The following is a 20960-nucleotide window of genomic DNA, read 5'->3' on the forward strand; positions in this document are numbered from 1 at the left end:
GGTAAATACTCCAGAAGACCATTCCAGAGAAAATCTACTCTGCACAGTAAAGAACCAATTAAACAAGAAGAAGGTGGATGGACATATAGACGGATGGATGGAAGGAAGGATGGATGGATAGATGGAGAGACAGACGGATGCATGGATAAATGCATGGAAGAAATGGACAGACGGATGGACGGATGAACAAATCGATGGATGGGCAGATGGACGGACAGATGGATGCATTGATGGATGGACAGATGGATGCATTGATGGATGGGCAGATGGACGGACAGATGGATGCATTGATGGATTGACAGATGGATGCATTGATGAATGGACGGATGGATGGATGGAAAGATGGATGCATTGATGGATGCATTGATGGATGGGCAGATGGATGGACAGATGGATGCATTAATGGATTGACAGATGGATGCATTGATGAATGGACGGATGGATGGATGGATGGATGGATGGGCAGATGGACGGACAGATGGATACATTGATGGACGGGTGGATGTATTGACAGATGGATGCACTGATAGATGGACGGATGGATGCACTGATGAATGGATGGATGCATGATGGGTGGACAGATCAATTACCAGTCATTGGTGCCATTTCCAACAAAGGCTGGGTTGATGTCTCTCGTTTAATGCTGGTTTCTGTCATACACTCATCCTCGTTTAGATAGCTGCCATTGTTCTCAATGTCTGAGACTTCCCCTGTCATGTACTTGGATTCTAATGTAAACTCTTCTTTGTGCCTCAGAAATGGAGTTTCCTGGCTTTCTGCTTGATCTTCCATTCCAGTGCAGACAGTCTGTAGCTCCTGAAGGCCAGATGCTTGGGAAATCCCAGTCACATCACCCACAAACTCTCTAAAATACAAATGTACAGGTGTGAATGCTTGATCTTATAAAATAACAAAAATATGTTTCATAACTTTGTTGTGGGTTGTGCCTAGCAAACATCAATTGTAAAAACAAAGCTAAATTCCATTCAGCCATAAATCAACACTTTATTTTGATCTTCATCTTTAGACATTATGTTGACTATAAGTAACTTTGCAATGGCATGCCAGCTAGCAGTCATTAGAGTATTAGTAGACTATCTGCTTAATGTCTCCTAACACTTTATTTTAAAGGTCCCAACACACCTTTTACTGACTATAAGTAACATTGCAAGTACATGGCAACTTATTCTACTAACACCAACCCTAACCTAACAGTCTACTTATACTCTACTCTACTACTCTAATTACTAGAGCTGGGTAGATTACTTACAAATTGTAATCTGTTTCTGATTTCAAATTACATGGCAAAAATTGTAGTTAGTAACAATTCATTAAATTAAACATTTTAGACAATATAATCTGACTACTTTCTGATTGCATTTGACCTCACTTTTTTATCCCATTGATAAAATATTGAAATGTTGAGAAAACGCTTCTTAAAATTTAAATGACTTTTGTAAAACCAATGGTCAAATGCAGTGTAGACTCTCTGATCTCCGTCTGTCTAGTGGCTGGTCTTTGTTTGAATGTCCATTAAACTGAAACACTCTCTGAATGTTTAGAAAGGGAAATTTAAAATATGAAAATGAAAATCTGAGAATCATTAAAATGTGAATAATTTATTGCTATTGTGTGAACAATACATAATAATCTATTAAAAAAAAGTAACTGTATTCTGATTAGGAGTATTTTAAAATGTAATATAATCAAGTTACAAGTACTTAATTTTTGCAATATGATTACATAGTCCAGATTACATGTATTCAGTTAATAACCAGCACTACTAATTACTGGTGATTGACGTGTAGTTTCAAAGTTACTTACACTCAACAGAATGAGACCATCAAAATAAAGTGTTTTCAACTAGGGCTGCGTTTCCCAAAAGCATTGAAACCAATGGAGCTACGATCAATTTAGGTTTAAGATGCTTTTGGGAAACGCAGCCTTGAATTGTCCCAGGATTGTAACATTTATCGAAAATAGTAGGCTAAGTACTTCACCAAACCATGACATTAGCAGAATGTCATCACTGAATGTAAACTAGCAACTGAGAAAATAAGCCGTGATCTTGTTCTTACCTTTGGCATTCCTCCTGACTCTCAGTTTGCTTGCCAGACATGATTATTTCTGTTTCGCACATGTGCATCAAGTTTTTAGACTGTGTTTCATCAATTTTGTCCCCACCCTCCTCAGCCTGTTTCTCGCTGCACCCAACTTGCTGGTGATGCTCCGCATTTCTGGCCTCTGATCTGGACTCTCGATGTCTGTGGCGTTTGTGCCGCCCACCCTCTACCACCCCTGCAGCGGCAGCAGCCCGAAACTTCCTTGCCACACGATGCCTCCTCTCTGTATTTGAATGATGATTATTGGCGCTCAGCCTGTCCTCCACTCCTGATCCCGTCAGGGGCAAGGGCTCAGATTCTGGAGGTTCAGGGAGTGGAATGGTGATAGACATGGGCGGCTCTGGCAAGGGCATCCCCACAGACATTGGTGATTCTGGTAAGTCTAAAGGGCTCGTCTCTGGGGATATGCCGCTCTGTTGGTGATGATCACTCACTGGAGTGTCCAACTGGTCCTCTGTGGTACTGCCAAACAGCACCTCACGACTGGCCATCTGCCGACGTTTCCGCAGCTGGTTGGCCCGTTGCTCCCAGACGGACATATTTATCTTTTTGCGTCTTTCACGGCGGCCAGCAAAAGCATTGACGGGCTGCTCTTCCGCTTGTTTCCCAGGGGCTTCCTCCTCTGCCTCTGCAGGATTCGGTCGTCCTCGGTGGATGGCGCGCTTCCTGTACAAGTACGGTCTCCGTCTCCTTCTGCATGGACGTGAAACATCTCAGTCACAAGAGGAATATTGTTTGCAGCATGCAAATTTCACATTTCACAAGGGTGTGTGATAAAATCAGGAAATTAGAATAAAAACAATGGCTATCGATTCAGGCTAAATCAAACGGAATTTGGGAGAAATCAGGGGAAAAATCTTGAATAATAAAAGTAAACAAACAAGAAGGAAAATCAGAGAGTGCACAAAGGATGTCAGCAGATTATTCAGAGTGTTAATGAGATGGACAGTGCAATGTTAATGGCAGACATGACAGATAAAAAGACAGATTTACTTACAATTATGCGTATTCTTTTGTTGTCCATGAAACCAAATAAATGATTAATTGAAAATAAGCCATTAGTGTATTTGTAGATATGACATACCAAACAATCCATACTGGCAGACTGCATACAAGTCAACTCATAAAGCTAGAAAAAGTTAAACCGGGGTTTCACACATCTGGCCCTCGTTGTCCACTGTCCTACAGAGTTTGGCTCAAACCCAAATCAATCTCATCTGAACAAGCAAAGCAAGGTCTTCAGTTTTAGTAAAAAAGTTACAAGCAGTTGAGTTGGATCAGGGTTGGAGATAAACTCTGTAGACATTGGACGCCAAGGGCCAGAATTGAGAAACCCTATTTTAAACAGTTATAGGGTTCTTTGGCACTTCAATACCATTAATGCCACATCACACATTTGTGTGAAATGTAATAGGTGTTTTAGATAGAGATAGTTTTTGTCCAGTGTTCTTGGTAGTAAAGTTTGATATGTCTTAATGCTGCAATGATAATTGATTCATTCGTTAGTCTATTATGATGTGCCCTTTGTTTTGTACCATTGTCTTTTCAATTCATAATGATATAATAAACTTGGGACTAGACAGTTACTTTATTAGATTAGTAACTAACTTGCTGTCATTATGGAAGCAACTTCTATAATAACACAAGAGAAACTAATCAACTGGATGCGTTTCTTCATTGTTCAAAACGTTTCATGTTTTTGTCCAGATATCACTCTGACCAGAATATGAATATCTTCACTGAAGACAAAAGATGCACTGTTGTACTTAATCTGACTACAGTGTTAAATTAACCAAGCTTCTATTAACTAATATCTAATATAAACAACTCCACAACAGTGGTAAACAACCTCCTGGTGACCTACCATCCTGCAGAGTTTAGCTCCAATCCTAATAAAACAGACCTGATTCAGCTAATCAAGGTGTTGAGGGTTGTTTCAAAATTACAGGCAGGTGTGTCGAAGCAGGGTTAGAACTGAAGTCTGCAAGAAGGTACATAGCTCACCAGGAGCAGGGGTGGCTACTCCTGCCCTATTAGTAGAAGAATGGATGTGGACTTGAGCAGTATAAAGCCATGCTTATATGGCTACCCCAAAACACACATTCTCCTGGTTGATTGTTAACAGCATAAACCTCTGCACATATACTATTACAAGACACCTGGCCACACTGGCATCTTAGACTTGTGTTAAAGCATCACATGTGCCAGAACAGTAACGATTTTGAACCATAAATAAGTGGTTCAGTGGTTTTGTGATCTTTCTTACCTTTGCAACTATTGGAGAGAATATGATGCCAAGCTGAGATGCCATTGTGCTCTCCACTAGTTCACAACTAATGAACCTACTTGGATGTTCATTAGCACCAGAGAATCACACACTGGATCGTTGACACTCAAGTTTATGTGATTTAGTACGATACTCAAGCTCACTTTGGTTTTGTCAGCATTGCGGATTAGAATGATGCAACCTTGATTAGAACCATGCAACTGAGCAAAAGTATATGAAGGCATTGCTGTGATTGCATCCAAACAAAGCTTGAACTGTTTCTATGTATCACTGCCACTACCCATTTTCCTAATTTCCTAGTCTTTCTATTTTTTTTTAATTGGTGCGCAAAAATCCTGACATTTTCTTACTCAGTTCCTGACATTATTTAATCTTACATTGATTTACCTGATTTATGCCCTTTTTGATATTGTCTTTGATAATGTTTGCTGAATATAAGTATTGTTACTGATCTGAACTGGAAAACAAAAAACGCTTTGAGTTTTGTGTCGACATGGAGGCTTGCCATACCTGCAGCCATGTTACGTCACTGATGTAACAACAGAAAAACACTTTTCACCATGGCAGGTCGTGGGCTTGTGTGGTCCCAGGAGGAGAGTTGTGCACTTATTGAAATTTAGAAAGATGATTACATTAAACGCCAACTCTCCTCAACCCATAAAAACATAAAACTGTTTCTTTTGTTTGCCCAAAAAATGAAGGAAAGGGGATATAACAGAATCGCGCTACAATGCCGCGTTAAAGTGAAAAAAAAAACCGCCATCTTGGATACCCAAAATCCACTGCTGCAAAGAAAGCTGGGGTCTGAGTTCTTATAAAGTTGTGGTGTGAAAAAGAAGGGCTCTGAGATCTCTTCATTCCTGAAGAGTACCAAAAAAATAACTGGGTTCTCTTTTGAGTCCACTAGATTGTGAACACCAAAAGGACTGAGGTCACTTTTGGCAGGGTCCCTCTCTGGTTCACTTTAAGTGAACTGGGTTTGGTTCTCTTCAAACAAACTATATGTGAAAACACCAAGAATGACATTAACCATATCATGTATATTCAAGAATGTTTTGGATACAAACTGATCACTAAGAAGAGTAATTGGCCAAAAAACAATAAACTCAGCTCAGGTTTGATCATTGGACATTTGATGGTTCACATCCCACCACGAGTCAACCGTTTTGAGTAAGGTGCTTATGTTTATTCAGGGTATGTCCCATGCCTTCTTTCCCAAATGCTCCTGTATACACACTGAGAGAAGCTAAAGGGGCTTTCGCACTGGAGGAATCTTTTCATAGTTCCTATAACTATTGGTGGAAATACCCGCTTTTTGGTGCGTTCGCACCACAGGAACTGCAAATCATTTTAGTTATAGAAACGCCTTTTGTGGGGACTAAAGTAGCTCCTTTTTCAGAGGATCTAACCCAACCGAATAGGAACTACCAATAATGCATGCCATACAAAACACCGGCACCCACTATTTTTAAAAAGCACATGGAAAACAGCTATAGATAGACCAACACTGAAGTCCCGGCACTTTTGCAACCTATACGCTACGGAGGAAATCCAATGCCATGTCACCAAGTCACTTCAGAGTTCCTACTGGCGGTGCGGATGCAACCAGAAATGTGGCCCTTGGGGAAAGTTTAGTTCTTGGGGGACCAACCCGGTGGCCAGTTCCTATAACTGAGTTCCTATAACTACCTGGTGCAAAAGCCCCTCTTGATGGAGAAAATATGAACTTCTTTCAATGTGTGGAGGAGTGGAGAACTGACTAAAAGGCACTAAACAACAATTTCAGCTGTTTACTGACTTCAGAATTCTTAGGTACATTCAAGTTGCTCAAAGACCTCTGCTCAGTACTGACTCTGTGACTTTATGTACTTTTAACCGCACTGTCTACTGTACCAAGCTAAAGCTTGTAATCACTCTAATATCATATTGATTTTCTTCTATAAAATAAACACACTATTCCCCCTTGGTTTAGGCACTTGAGTTTCCTAGCAACTAAAGATTAAAAAAGAAATAATGAAATTCTTACGCCCTCAATAACCAAGATTTAAAGACAATGCAAAAATGATCCAGTCATTCAAGTTTACCAGTTGAAGTGTTTATGTGTTCTTCCCTAGCAAATTTGACCAGAACCAAGACTGATCAAAAAACATGACAGACAAATGGTACATTAATATATGACACTTCTGTTCATGTGCTTGATGGGTCTGAAAAATTACATAGTAGCACAGTGGCATAATGGTTTAAAAGCATGTCTTATGCACAAGAAGATTGGCAACAGTCAGCAATCGAGACCAAATTCTTGTTAGTTTCTTAGAATGCTTACCAGCTTCTTAACACATGATATGAAACTGTATCCTTCATTTGAAAAACAGGTTTTGACAGACTAAAAGAGAAAAGAAACTTACTCTGAGAGGCCAAATTCTCTGGATTTTTGACGATGATTGAAGAACTCTTCCTCCTCCTCCTCTTCTTCCTAACACAAAAATTACTCTTCAGTATATCTACCTTAAAGCATACACTATGAATATACACTATGCACTTACTATTAATTAAGTGCATGAATACTAATTTTATATATATATATATTTATATTTATAAAATTCACACAAACGTGAATGCACTGGATGCATAATTAACGGTATGCTAATTAGAAACATACATAATATGCTATTATTTTTGGGATTATTACTGGTACACCAACAGTGTTATTGCAAAATATTACATGTTTATTAGACAACTGTAATGTGCTATTTTCTTTGTCTTACCTTGGTTAGCTCCTGTGCATTGGCTAGATTATCCACAGCAATAGCCAAGAATACATTGAGCAATGTATCTGTTCACAGCATCGTCAAGAATTTGGGTAGATTTGAATGGAATGAGCATTACAAGTTTCACTTGCTTGCAAAGCTGTTTTCATGTGCAACAACAAAATTAAATCAATATAGACCAATACATATGATATAAAAACAATAAGTTTTTTTTTTTGCACATAAATGTAGTTATAGCTAAAAAGGATACAGTTCCCAAACAAGGTTAAAACAATAAAGTATATCGAGGACCACATGCCGTACTGCACCCCTCCTTGTGAGCGAATCCCATTGTACATCACCTCATTCCAGTCCTCTCCAGTCAGTATCTATGTTAGATTAATCAATTAAAAAAAGCAGTTTAAATAATAAAAAAGTTAAGTCTTGCAGTGTCAATTCAACACATTTTTGTACTCATACTAAATGATATAATTAAGCTGAAGGTGAACATAAGCTTTATGATTCAAAAGGATTTACTATGTTTACATGCACAGTGATCTGTGGAGTCTTACCTGAAAGACGGTCATGATGGCAGCCGGAAACGTGTCAAAATTAGTAGGAGTGTAATCTTCAAAGATGAACCTGTGCAAGAGAAAGAAGTGTTTTAATGGCTTTAGTTAAAATGACATTTGTGTTTGTTATTTTATCCTTGTGAGCATCCAGATTGCATAAATAACCATTTGTTATAGCTTGAAGCACGGACACGTCACTCTGGTGAGCCAGTGGCAGTTTACATCTGTGTATGTTAGAGCTATGCAGTTTCACTAGTCAACTATTCAGCGGGTCACAATGTACCTTATATAAATCTCTCACAATATGTCATGCAGCATCAGTGTCTTTGCTGTTTCTGGCAGGTCTAATGGTGCACTGATGAAAAGTGTGTGAGCTGAGAGAAATTTCATTTGACTGCGTTTAAAAGATTAAACTGGTAATGTTTAATGGCTTCATTTGATTAACACTGTTTTTGATAATAAATTTGTAAATCCAGAAAAATTAAAACAGACAACCCAGAATTTCTCAAATAAACAAACCAACAAACATTTCATAGGGTCCTATTGTTTAAAAAAAATGAATTTTTAAGTTGGCAAAGTATTATTTGAATTTAAAATCAAAGTATAATTTGATTTTGAATTTAAGACCTGAATTTGAATGAAACCATTAATATGGAATCCAGAAAAAAAAAAAAAAAACCTGAATCCAAAAAATGAAAACAAAAGTTCCAATGGCATCTAAGATTGCAAATTGTAGCAAGCATACATTATGCTTAATCACTGTTATAATTATACAAATGATGGTGTTCTAGGAAAAGTTTGAGAACCCCTGCATTACAGGATACTATACAAAACTGGACAGTGATCTTCACCATGCATTGAATAAGCTCAACTGAAGTTATGTAATCGACCAGTTAACACACACTCTCACACACATACTGCATCTGTGTGTGTGTGTGTGAAAATTCTGAGGTGTCAGAGTAGGTAGGTTGGTCTCGAGGCTTCATTTAAATTCATTTTGTTCAAAGTTTCTTGAACTATACATTTGAATAAATTGTTGTAACATTGTTTTCACATTTGAGTACAGTATAATTTTATGTCTGTTTGTAAGAATGACTCTCTCATGTTCTCACCTTCCACCAAACAGCTGCATGCCAAGTAAAGCGAAGACTACGATAAACAGGAAAAGGAGGAAGAGCAAACTGATGATCGACTTCATGGAGCTCATGAGGGAAACCACCAAGTTCCGTAAGGATGTCCAGTACCTGATCAAACACACAAAATATCACACGCTTCTTTACACCGACATTATTTGCCCATACAGTACAATACTAATAAAGTGTCTCACAAGAGCCTGATTGTTTAAACACAACTACATGTGAAAATTAATTTAATGCCAACCATCCAGTATAATATGGAAGTGTCCCATTTTTGTGACCAAAACCAGTCATAAGGGTCAATTTTTCAAAGTTGAGATTAATACAAAAGATATATACAAAATAAATGAATGCAAAAGCTTAGCTTTCATTGATGTATGGTTTGTTATGATCGGATAATATTTGTCTGAGATACAACTATTTGAAAATCTGGAATCTGAGGGAGCAAAAAAATCTAAAAATTGAGAAAATCTCCTTTAAAGTTGTTCAAATGAAGTTCTTAGCAATGCATATTACTAATCAAAAATGAAGTTTTGATATATTTACAGTAGGAAATGTACTAAATATCTTCATGGAACATGATCTTTACTTGGAAAAGTCAATCATTTCGACCCATACAGTGTGTTTTTGGCTATTGCTACAAATATACCCCAGCGACTTAAGACTGCTTTTGTGCTCCAGGGTCACATTTAAGAGAGTACATAATATAAAATTAATATATTTGCCCTATATTCCAGCATTTAAAGACATATTTCATTATATTTGTGCCTGAGTCTTACTTAAAAATAAAACAAATTCAATAAAATAAATGTATGAATGTATTTTTTAAACAACCTCTGTTGATAAATCAAATAAAAAAACAATGTGAATATTTTTTTTTCAAATTGACAAATAAATATGCATATTTAGAATAGTTAATTAGATACATGTTTGAAACTGTAGTTAAAATTTAACAATAACTAATAAATTTATACAAAAAATTAATTGCTTTTACACATTTCTTTTCGTTATGTATTTGCTATTCAAGGTAAATAATGCCTTTGGACAGTTCACACATAAGCAGTGACTGGATTTAAACGTGCTTCTCAGAGTACCCATTATACTTTATTAGAGAGACACTGTTTTATATGCCTGCTGATGCCTTTAGATGTAGTTTAATGTGAATATTTGCATTTGCTGGTGGCTATCATGCAAAACAATTCCTTGAAAGAATACATCTGATACTACTTGGATAAATGTTATAAACTTACTTTGTTATCTTAAAGATTCGTAGCAGACGTAAAGCTCTGAGGACACTGATGCCAAAAGACTCTCCAGGCCTGAAGAATCCCCAAACCACTTCAAAAATACTACCCACAATCACCTGCACAAAACACAACATTACGCTTTCATTAGGATTCATCAGACTTATGGTTTGCAGGAGTATTTGTTTCGATTGGAAAATGCTCTGGTTTAACCCTTGTGTTGTTTTTTGTCATTTTCGTTTTCTTCTCTCTTTTTAAAATTATTTTGCCTGTATTAATGCAAACAGTATCATTTTTGCCAAAATTTTAAATTTTTTTATTGGAAGTTTAATATTTACCTCTCATTTCCTTAAATCTATTTTACACTAGGTACAAAAAAAATAGTTGCACTTAGGCCTTAAAGACAAAAAAGTCCCCTTTGAAACCCATTTACATTGCATTATTTAACCTCAGTGCCATTTACGAATAAAAACATGCATTAATTGTTATTAGGGTTTCATTCTGTTGCCATTTTTACTATCACAATAAAAATAAAATAATAATAATAATGCTCAAGAAAAAAAAATCTTGCATCAAAATTAGTATTGTTTCTAATCATTGACTTAACCAAGAATGTAAAAAAAAAAAAAAAAAAAAAAAGCAAAAAAAAAAACTTAAATACAGTGGTATTATGTAAAAAAACTGGCATTTAAAGGGTAAAAAAATTAAAATCAATTAATTGTTGGTAGTTATAATCAGGCCTGATTATAAAAATCTATGTCAGTGTGTACAATGTTTATATTATTTATTTATTCAATGATATAACACTTTATAATGAATAATGAATATCATTTTATGAGAGTTTTCTGACACATTTTTGTCCTCTAAGGACCTCCATGTAACCTTTTTTTTTAAATTGAACTGATTCACTTACCCCACAATCAAAGCAGTTAAAGGATGAATGGAAGTAGAGACGGAAACCAAGGCCATACATTTTCAGAAACATCTCAGCAAGAAAAAGTCCCAGAAACACAAACTCTGTGTAGTCTGAAAACCGTAAAAATCATTTAAGTGTCAAAACATTTCTGAAGAGGTAAACACTTACTGTAGGCTTTTGAAATATTAGCACCATGTCTACTCAGACAGCGAGCACCAAAACTAAATTGGTCTCATTAAAATCAATGAAACTCAATGACAGTTCTGGTGAGTTGCCAGCTACACAAAAACGTGTTATACAAATAGATATTTGTTTTTAATTAATTATTTAAGATTTTCAGAACAAAGTATTTGGCCTTAGGTACATCTCTACTTGTTGTCATTCATGAAAATTGCATATGGTGTCAACTCAGACAAAGGTCTCTGCTTATCTTTTGAAATAAAAATGCAGGGCCACTGACAGCTTAAGTAAGCCTTCATGACAACACCACCTGCCTTGAGCTACAGAGTGCTGGATGTCCTGTTGTGCCGTATGGAGTAATTTCAGCAACTCTTAGACCTGCAGGGACCATTAAGTGAATGTCTGTCATCAATACACAGAACGCTTCTGACATGTGGAGCAGCAGAGCGGGGCATTTTTCTGTCTGACAGCCCTATTTTTGTGAAGTCATTTTATTAGCAGCAGTTTCGCTGGAGAACATAATGCTGCCCTGAAGTGCTTCTGTTAGTTGCAGCATGTCTCCTAATAAAATGTGTTTTTCAGAGCCGCAAACAGTGCTGCAGATGTTTTTATCAGAAGCATCATACAGAAGATGCTTTGAGGAGTTTGTGATCAGACTGAAAGTTAACTTGAGCACCATAGATCAGGGCTGTCCAATCCCCAGCAGAGTTAAGCCAAAGCCACTGGAAGGCAAGCCTGCAACCTTCAGCCAATAATTAGACGTTAATCGTAATGACTTTTATCACTGCCATTTGCCTTATGTTGATATAATGCACTTTAATGAATAAAGGACATGAATAATTTAAAATATTGTATTATATTGCATGTTGGTTAATGAAAATAAAAATATGTTCTTTCTGTGGCTTCTAAGTTTCAAATGACTTGAAATGTAATGATGTGTGACTGCTGCGTATAACAATGATATAACATTTCATAATGAATAAATAAATAAACTGATGAATGAATGAATTAATAAAAAAAAAGGTATTCTTTCTATGGCTTCCAGATTTCAACAAATAAATTAAATTTTTAGTGACTAGTATCAGTCTTATGTATGTCCAGTGACGCTGTTTATTTATTTATTTATTTCTAAATGAACAGAATAAAACCAAATCTTAAATTGCTTTACGTACAATGCAGTGACCAGTAAGAGACCAGCAATTTGCTCTTTTTACTGTGCAACAGGGTTGCCAGGTCTGCGTAACAAAACTAGCCCAATTGACCGTTCGCAAAGAGCTTGACTGACAGGCGATCTGACCAATCAGAACGCAGATATTATGTGCCGCCGCTGCTATCTACATCTACAGCCGGTCTCCATAGAAATCCACGAATTAATTGAAACTTTTTCAATATAACTAAATATATAAATGTGCGAAGGGTTAAGCTGTGCTGTTGTTGGCTGTCACGGTAATGGTAATAAGCTGAGATATTCCTTTAAAGTACTTGTTTTGCTACCAGAAATCTGTCATGTCCAGCGCTGTATGCATGGCTTGCAGCGCTTAAGTTAAAATACTGAGTGTGCAATAATAAAATAATATGTTAAAATGCGTGCTATCATTCTGTGGACAAAATCCAGTGAACTACGTGCTGATCGGGAACATATGCACATATGCTCATCTGTTTTCAATGCAGCTAACCTCGCGTCGCTTCATGTCATCTTCCCACTCATTAAACTATGACAGGTCCTTTACTGCAAAAAGACGGTCACTGTAAAGTGATGAAACTATGGCACTGTGTGCTTTTTTAAACCATTTTCATAGGTTTCACATTATTTTGTTGGCTTGGAAAATATGTAAATGCATATGTACAGTAGCCGCAGCTGTATCTCTTCCAGCCTTAACCACAAATCAGACATAACAGTAGATTAACTTAAGTCGACTTACACTTGAAAAATGTGTTCTGCGGTTGACATAAAATACTTTCTGATGTGTTTTCATGTTCATTTCGTACTTTACGTATACATGAAAAGACGATCGGTTCACGTGTTTGAACTGAGGCAATACAGTGATCTGTCACGACACATTGAAGAGCCACAAAACGGTATTTATTGTTTGAAATGGTTCAACCCTCTAACCCTAATTAAACACCAACTAATCAAGGGCTAGTCAGACTCACTAGATATATCTAGGCAAGTGTGTTGGAGCTGGTTGGAACTAAAATCTGCATGACGTTGGTCCTCCAGGAGCAGGATTGGACACTCCTGTCCTAAAGGCAAACACTATCACTAAACAGCGCTTATTCTTTCTTTCTGGGTAACAGATCGTGCTCTAGTTATGTACGCCATGGGCTGTTTGACTTGCATTAGACAAACCCTGAGGCTGTCTACTGATCATTTTCTGAACTCTCCACAAAACCTATTTTCAAACAATGAATATGATTAGCAAACTGAATGATACTGGACTCATGCATTTGGTAAAATGCAACCCTAAGGGCCAGATTTACTAACATCTTGTGCCAGCGCAAACCCTCTTTTGATGTTAAGAAAACAACTGTCAGGATTTACTAAAGACACGCAGTGAAACAGCAGTTATTTTTGCGGCTGATCTTATTGCATATGCATTTGTAGGAGTTTCCCTTTCAGATGCAAAATTAATGGAAGGAGAGCATTTAAATGTATTTAAATTGCAGCAGTCAATTTATTTTGGTTTTTGCACCTTTGTTTATCATCCCCCAAAAACCATGTCTTAACCCATGCTCTTGGTAGATTGCATTGATCATCATGGAAATGTGCTGGTTATGTCTGTGTTCTTTTTATTTGCAAATTGTCAGTAAATCACTCACATAATTTTACACTTTTTACCTTTATGGGTTTGTGCTCCCATGCAAATGTGTCCTGTTAATTAAATCTAGCCCTAAGATGCTAAAAGGAACGTTTGGGAATGTTTTCTAAATGTCAGCTTTGGTTTCTTCCAGTTATTCCAGTTTTCCTCACAGTCCAAAGGCATGTGGTTCTGGTTACTCAGAGATGTTCAAATTGCCTGTAGGTGTGAGTGAGAGTGTAAATGTGGGAGAATGTATTAGTTCCAAGGTGTTTCCCATGTTGAGATCAGCCCCAGCAGTCCCCTGTGACCCTACAAAGAATAAAATATAATGTATACGGGCATAACTGTTTTGGAGAGGACAAGTGTCTTTCAGGTAGGATGGGGGAATGTGTATAGGGGTAAGGAACAGGGAGATGATCTTGAAAGCCCAGGAAAAAAAAACTGTTTCTTAGGCTTGTTGTCTCCTCCTGATTGTTGTAGACGGAACAGACCAGGGGCGGATACTGTCTTTCAAAATGTTTGTAGTTTCTTTGGGTGCAGACTGAATGCCTTAGACTTTGGCTCGATCTGCTGATGTGTTGTGCAGTTTTTGACATCGGCTGTAATGTCTTTCGGTTCACAGTTGTCAAACAGTAGAACAGGTTCTTCCTATGACACATCTGTTTGTGAGGATGAGTGTGCTCATGTCAGCCTTTCTGAGTCTCTTGTGGAAGTGCAGTCCTTTTTTACCAAAATGGGGGTGTTCTAGGTGAGGTCTCCTCTGTTACAGGGATACTCCTCCCAAAAATGAAAATTCTCGGATGTGTTGTATATGACTTTCTTTCTTTAGATGAAAAATAATCCATCTCTGTGCGTCCATATGCTGCAAGGCTATGGGATGCCCAAAGTTGACATGTCACAAAATGAACATGATGGTAATTCATACAACCTAATGAATCATAATGAAAAACAACATGATTGTTCACAACATAATGAAAAATTAATGAATCACTTTACGTCAAGCATCAACTCAACCCATGTGTGTCAGTTGGCCAGAAGCTAAGGTTTATAGTTAAAAAGGTTTAAAGTCTTCTTTTAACTTTAGAAAATACTGATTTGTCAGCTGAGGTTGTATGGATTAGCGTTTGTTGTTCACTTTGCGTGGTATTTGAAGCGCCAACGTTGGAGGTGAATAATAATGAGACCTTACACTTCAACATCAACTTGGACAGAAAATCTGTGGTCTTAATGAAATTTTGAGCAAGATTGTTGTCCTTGCACCGCAGCTAAATGTCTATCACCTCCTGTCTGCAGGCTGTTTTGAAGTTGTGTAAAATGACCCTGCCACCATGATATCTGAGAGATCCTTGACCCTCTGTCTATACATGCCCTTGATTTATTTTTATTTTTTTTGTCACCAGATCTGAAAACTGCTAAATGTGCCTCAAGTAAGGAGTTCAGCCAGGAATCTTGGCATTTATCCATAGTTTCCAATTGGGTACTACAACATCATCTACACAACTGTTAATGTTACAATGAGTCATACTCCTCAACAATCGGTGAGGCTGCTGCACACTTTGATGGATGTCATGACTGATTTTCTGGCTGATATGCAAGGATCTGCAGTGCAGAAGAGAGGTCAGAGTGGGGGTGGAGAAATGCTCTGAACATTGTTCTCATATGTTGATGTAGACATGACCAAAGATACCCAAAGTAGGGATAAAGACATGCTACGAAGGGTGAGAGCTGAGTCCAAATCATCAGTGCTCATTCTGCTAAATTTATCTGCTGCTTATGACACTATGAATCATCAGATCCTCCTGTTCACCCTCTCATCACCAGAACTGCACTCCACTGGTTTGAGTCTTACCTCACAGGTCATTCAAGGTTGCTTGGGGTGGAGTGGTATCCATCACATCAACTTGTCACTGGTGTTCCTCAGGGATCAGTTCTCGGACCCCTCCTCTTCTCTATATACACTGCATCACTGGGACTCATCATACAGGCAACATGTTTTTTCCTACCATTGCTATGATGATGACACTCAGCTCTACCTCTCATTACAGCAAGATGATCCAATGGTACCAGCTCGGATCTCAGACTCCCGGAAGGACATTTCAGCATGAAGTCACCTGCTATGAAATTTGCCTCTTGAGCCTCTTTCACACAGAAATTCTGGATAATGCACGGATAATGTGTCCCGTGATTTGTCCCGGGATCATTTGACTGTGGTTCATTCACACTGCCAGTGATTTTCTGGAATCTGTGTGAGCGTTCACACACATCCCATAAATATCCCGTAAAGACACGTGACATTATGATGTGGCGTGTAATGTGACACGTTCGGTTTCACTAAGCTGGTAAATGATCTCAGCTTCAGCGTGGATAGTGAGGAGCTCCCTGATCTCTGCTTCATTACAGTTTGCACATATTTTTTCATTGTGAACGTTGATCTTCCTTCAAAACACCCGGTAAAAGAGTCACACGATAACATGCATCATCACTACAACACACCCTTTATGGCATTGGTTCTGGCTTTTGTTCAAACAGAGCTTGTTCCGGGATTGAACCCGGCAATGTTACTAGGTCCCCAACCCGGGATTGATCCTGGAATTAATCCCGGGATGTGTTTGCATTCACACAGAATGCGCTCCGGTAATTTTCCAGGACCAACGTGCAGTGTGAAAGGGGTTTTGGTGTCTGGTAAGTAGTAGGCTTTAATTTACTGCACTAATTGGTGGGTCCACTTAGTGGCAACACCCACAATTGCCCTGTTTATTGCACAGACCATCTCTTTATTTCACTTTATTATCTCATTTCCTCTCTTTATTCTTCTTTATCTTCTTTCTCCAAAAACACCAGGCATATCTTTCTTCATTTTCGTCTTTTTTATTCCTTCTCCTTAAGAACAAAGCCTGCACTGTCCTCTGCAGTTCAGGAGGAGTATCAAAGCAATTATAGTCCATAATCGTCAAAGTGTACAAACTGGCTCATGAAGTATATGAAGTGTAAGTTCGATCACACATTGTGAGCCCTAATAGGAGCCTAGCAGCCAGTTAGTCCTAATAGGAGCCTAACAGCTGCTGTGTCCATGCTTTTAACTTACCAAATGTTTATGCATTATTTGAATGCATTATTATTAAATTATCTGAAAACAAATGCAACTTAAGATATTTGATCAACAATAGCCCACAACCTTGTCTACACCTGAAAGCTTTTAATATGAATGATAAAATTAGTAAATCTGCTTGCACAGACTTCACATTTAATGCCAATAAATTCATACCATTTAAGAATTATTATAATGATTATTACTATTAGTGGAGTAGTAGTATTGAATTGAATTAGATACTTACACTGAATAATAGTGAGCCATTCCGGTTGGTTGTGATGAACAATGGAAACACAAATGGTGTTGAGCGCCACCAGACTGAGGACTATCCAATAGAAGGTGTCGGTTTTAACCATGCGACGAATAGATATCCGCAACATGCGTTCCTTGCGCCGCAAGTAAGCAGCGGGCCCTCGTCTCGCAGTCCGTATACCAACCCTCGGGCGGGAGCCACCTGACACCCCAAAAAATATTAGATATATCCATAGTCTCACAGAATGTCATTAGAAATGTAATCTTTGTTTCCTATTAGAAAGTCAGCGGTGTTATTTCAAAAGCCTGAAAAATGGAGATGAATTTATGGGGTGTGTTGACAGTGGTTGTTTCCTTCCTTTTAGACAAATTGTTAAGATGACACATGTTGAATTGTATCTCAAACATAAAAACGATTACACAGTGTAAAACATGTCAAGTCTTAATGTGGATGAAAACAAAGAGTTGGCATTTATATTTTACTCACCAACTGTAGAGGCTTCAGAGTATTTCTCCTCTCCTGGTCCTCGACGCCTTGCATTTTTCTTGCTGGTGGCCCGTTTCAAAACTAAAAATGAAAAGGGTTAAATGGCACCACTTGTTGGCCTTATGTTTCTTATCATAATAAAGGTTTAGTAGTTAGAAGAATATACAAATATGCTGTTACTGTATGGAAGTATTTGTTGTAGCTGCTATTACCTAGCTAACAAGGAACATTCTCACAACTTTCACTAATGTTCTTTTTTTTAAAGCTATATAAATGTTAGGGCAAAAGTAATGTTTATGGATTTTTCTTATAACTTTATTAATATTCTTATAATGTTAAGAGAAAATTTTCTGAGATCAACATTCAATGTGCATATGATGTTATTTGAACCTGATGAACATTACAAGAAACATTTTTTTAACCCTTAAATAATGTTACACTCATGACAAGAATAATCTGTGCTGTATTTTGGGTAAATTATTGTAGTAGAATGTTGTAAGAAACCTTAAAATAATGTTATAATAATGGACATTTCAACATTTAAGAAACATTTTAAAATGTTTTTTTTTAAATAAAAACAATATTTTTATAACCTAAATTTGTTATGTGGGTATAGGCTCACAATTGCAAAAATTTATTTTTTAACCTATTAACACATTTTCAAAATAATTTTTTTATAGGTAATTACGTTTATTAGCTCAGCATAGAATGAGATTATTTTATGCTGTCTTTAACTCTTTAAAGGTTATAAATATATGATTAATAGCATATATAATAATCAACAACAGCAGTCCTTAAATCTGATTTTCCAGATTTTCTTTTACATTTTTAATTTCACATAAAAGGCTTGCATTTTAGTAACACATGTGTTTGTCAAAATGAAATTCATACCATCTAACGCTGATCTCCCAGAATTCTTGTTTTCTTCTGCAAGCATTACTTCCTCTTTGAGAGAGAAAGAGAGAGAATTTATATAATATATTAACAATGAAGTAATATAATTAACTCAATCAAATTAAATCATTAATTAAATAAATTATTGGTTTATTCACTTTGGTTTGTGAAAGAAATGACAGGCCCCTTGTAGGCCCCTTAAAAGTGATCTTCTGTACTGTAGAAGCATCAACTATTCTGAGCACAGACAGGCACATATACAAACACTCCAGTCAGTGAGTCAGTGTCACCTTTCCGTTGACCCTTCACTGCGTGGGAGAATGAGCAGCTTCACACTCATGTTCACCTGAATGCTGTGTTCAGGTGGTGGGTGGCAGGGTGAAATGTGAAAAGAGTAGTGTAGGTGTAGTACACAATCAGAGCACAGTCTGTCACTGAACCTGGGTAAAGACAGTGAAACTTCGCTAGCCTGGCTGAAATTACTGAGCCAAAAAAACCAGTTCAAAAAGCCAAAGAATACAAACAATATTGCTTTTTAAAACAAGCAGCTAATACCACAGCAGTGGACTGTAGATAATTTGGCATAGCAGCAGTGCAAGTTTGAGCATTCAGTAAAATCAAGTATCACAAATCAAGAGGATTTTGTGTGTTTCTACTAGCTACTGTCACATGTAAGGTGTCACGTCAGCAGATATTACCGCATCAGCGGTCTAAAAATCACTTGATGTCTTCTTTCCTCTTCTCTCAAGAGCACTTTTACCACTTGCCATCATCCACCCTTCTCTAAAAACTCGTCATCAGTTCATTACTGACCAGTGAAAGCCTTCTGTATTTTTCAAGGTATTTCAATTAATCAAATGATTTAAAGGAACAGTTCACCCAAAACTGAACATATGATGAGTAGATGAGTTTGTTTTTTCATCAGATTTGGAGAAATGTGTCATTCCATCACTTGTTCACCAGTGGATGCTCTGCAGTGAATGGGTGCCGTCAGAATGAGAGTCCAAACAGCTGATAAAAACATCACAATAATCCACAAGTAATCCACTCCAGTCCAGCAATTAATGTCTTGAGAAGCCAAAAGCTGCATGTTTGTAAAAAACAAATCTATAATTAAGACATTTTAACTTCAAACATTTGCTTCCAGTCCAAAATCCACAATAACGCTTCCTCTGGTGAAAAAGTCCATCTCCTGTTGTCTCTCACATCAAAATCCAGCCACATATTTGTTTCGAGCTGTTTTGGCTTGTAAACGGTGCTTGATCTGTGCAGATTTCTCTCCTGATTCAGACCAGATGACTTTTTTCACTGGAGGAAGCATTATTATGTATTATGGACCCGTAATTTAGTTAAAACAACATCTTGATGGATTTTTTTTTCAGCTTTTGTCTTCTCCAGATGTTAACTGATGGATATAATCAGTACTTGTGGATTATTGTGATGTTATTATCAGCTGTTTGGACTCTCATTCTGACGGCACCCATTCACTGCAGAGCATCCATTGCTGAGCAAGTGATGGAATGACACATTTCTCCAAATCTGATGAACAAACAAACTCATCTACATCTTGGATGTACTGAGGGTGAGAGCATTTTCAGCAAATGTTCAGTTTTGGATGAACTGTTCCTTTAAAATAATGATTCAATACCAGGAACTGCAGGCTTGTTTCTCACCCTTGACGTTCAATGCACAACATCTGACAAAAAATGTGATTAACACACATACCGCATGCTAAAAACAACAGGAGCGACAAAAGACTAATAAACCAATGCGAACACTAGAATGCATGCAAGAACAGCATACATACTTCATTACAATCTCCAAGATACATCTATAAACATTTTATTGCTCTATTCTTAACAGCAACAACAGATTTTACAGTTGTACAAATATTATGCAAACAAATCCACTTTATGAAAGCATTGCAAAATGGCAAATCTGAAAATAAGTAGCATAACCAGTAATATTTGAGATAGAAATGATTGTCAGTACCTGCTCTGTCTATCCAGGCCCGGTAGCCGTTGAGTTCTCGCTCCACCTGTTGCTGGCGTCTGAGCTTCATGAAGGCACGTCTGTTCTCCACCCTCTCTCTCTCTTTAGCAAACTCCCTAGAGAAAGATTTAGGAAATGACACACATTCACATATTTTTTTACCATAAACAATCAATAGAATGGAGATAATTGAAGTGCTTTTCAGGTCTTGACCTTTTACAACCTGTATAGGCGTGAT

General features: G+C 37.3%; 1 protein-coding gene across 1 annotated transcript in view; it reads right to left on the reverse strand.

Moving 5' to 3' along the window:
• The window catches only part of LOC306845633 (voltage-dependent R-type calcium channel subunit alpha-1E-like), a gene marked incomplete at both ends in the record, with an annotated part of 89187 nt that overhangs the window by 32146 nt on the left and 36081 nt on the right, over window positions 1–20960 (reverse strand). The window contains 13 exons of the mRNA XM_079378537.1: window positions 591–865; window positions 2079–2816; window positions 6816–6883; window positions 7176–7243; window positions 7429–7546; window positions 7730–7799; window positions 8842–8973; window positions 10116–10228; window positions 11023–11135; window positions 17342–17551; window positions 17837–17917; window positions 18728–18781; window positions 20723–20838. Coding sequence (XP_079234663.1) covers window positions 591–865; window positions 2079–2816; window positions 6816–6883; window positions 7176–7243; window positions 7429–7546; window positions 7730–7799; window positions 8842–8973; window positions 10116–10228; window positions 11023–11135; window positions 17342–17551; window positions 17837–17917; window positions 18728–18781; window positions 20723–20838 — 2156 coding nt within the window. The remainder of the gene's footprint in view (window positions 1–590; window positions 866–2078; window positions 2817–6815; window positions 6884–7175; window positions 7244–7428; window positions 7547–7729; window positions 7800–8841; window positions 8974–10115; window positions 10229–11022; window positions 11136–17341; window positions 17552–17836; window positions 17918–18727; window positions 18782–20722; window positions 20839–20960) is intronic.

Source organism: Barbus barbus, assembly GCF_936440315.1.
Source record: "Barbus barbus genome assembly, chromosome: 26".
NCBI classification, from domain to species: domain Eukaryota; kingdom Metazoa; phylum Chordata; class Actinopteri; order Cypriniformes; family Cyprinidae; genus Barbus; species Barbus barbus.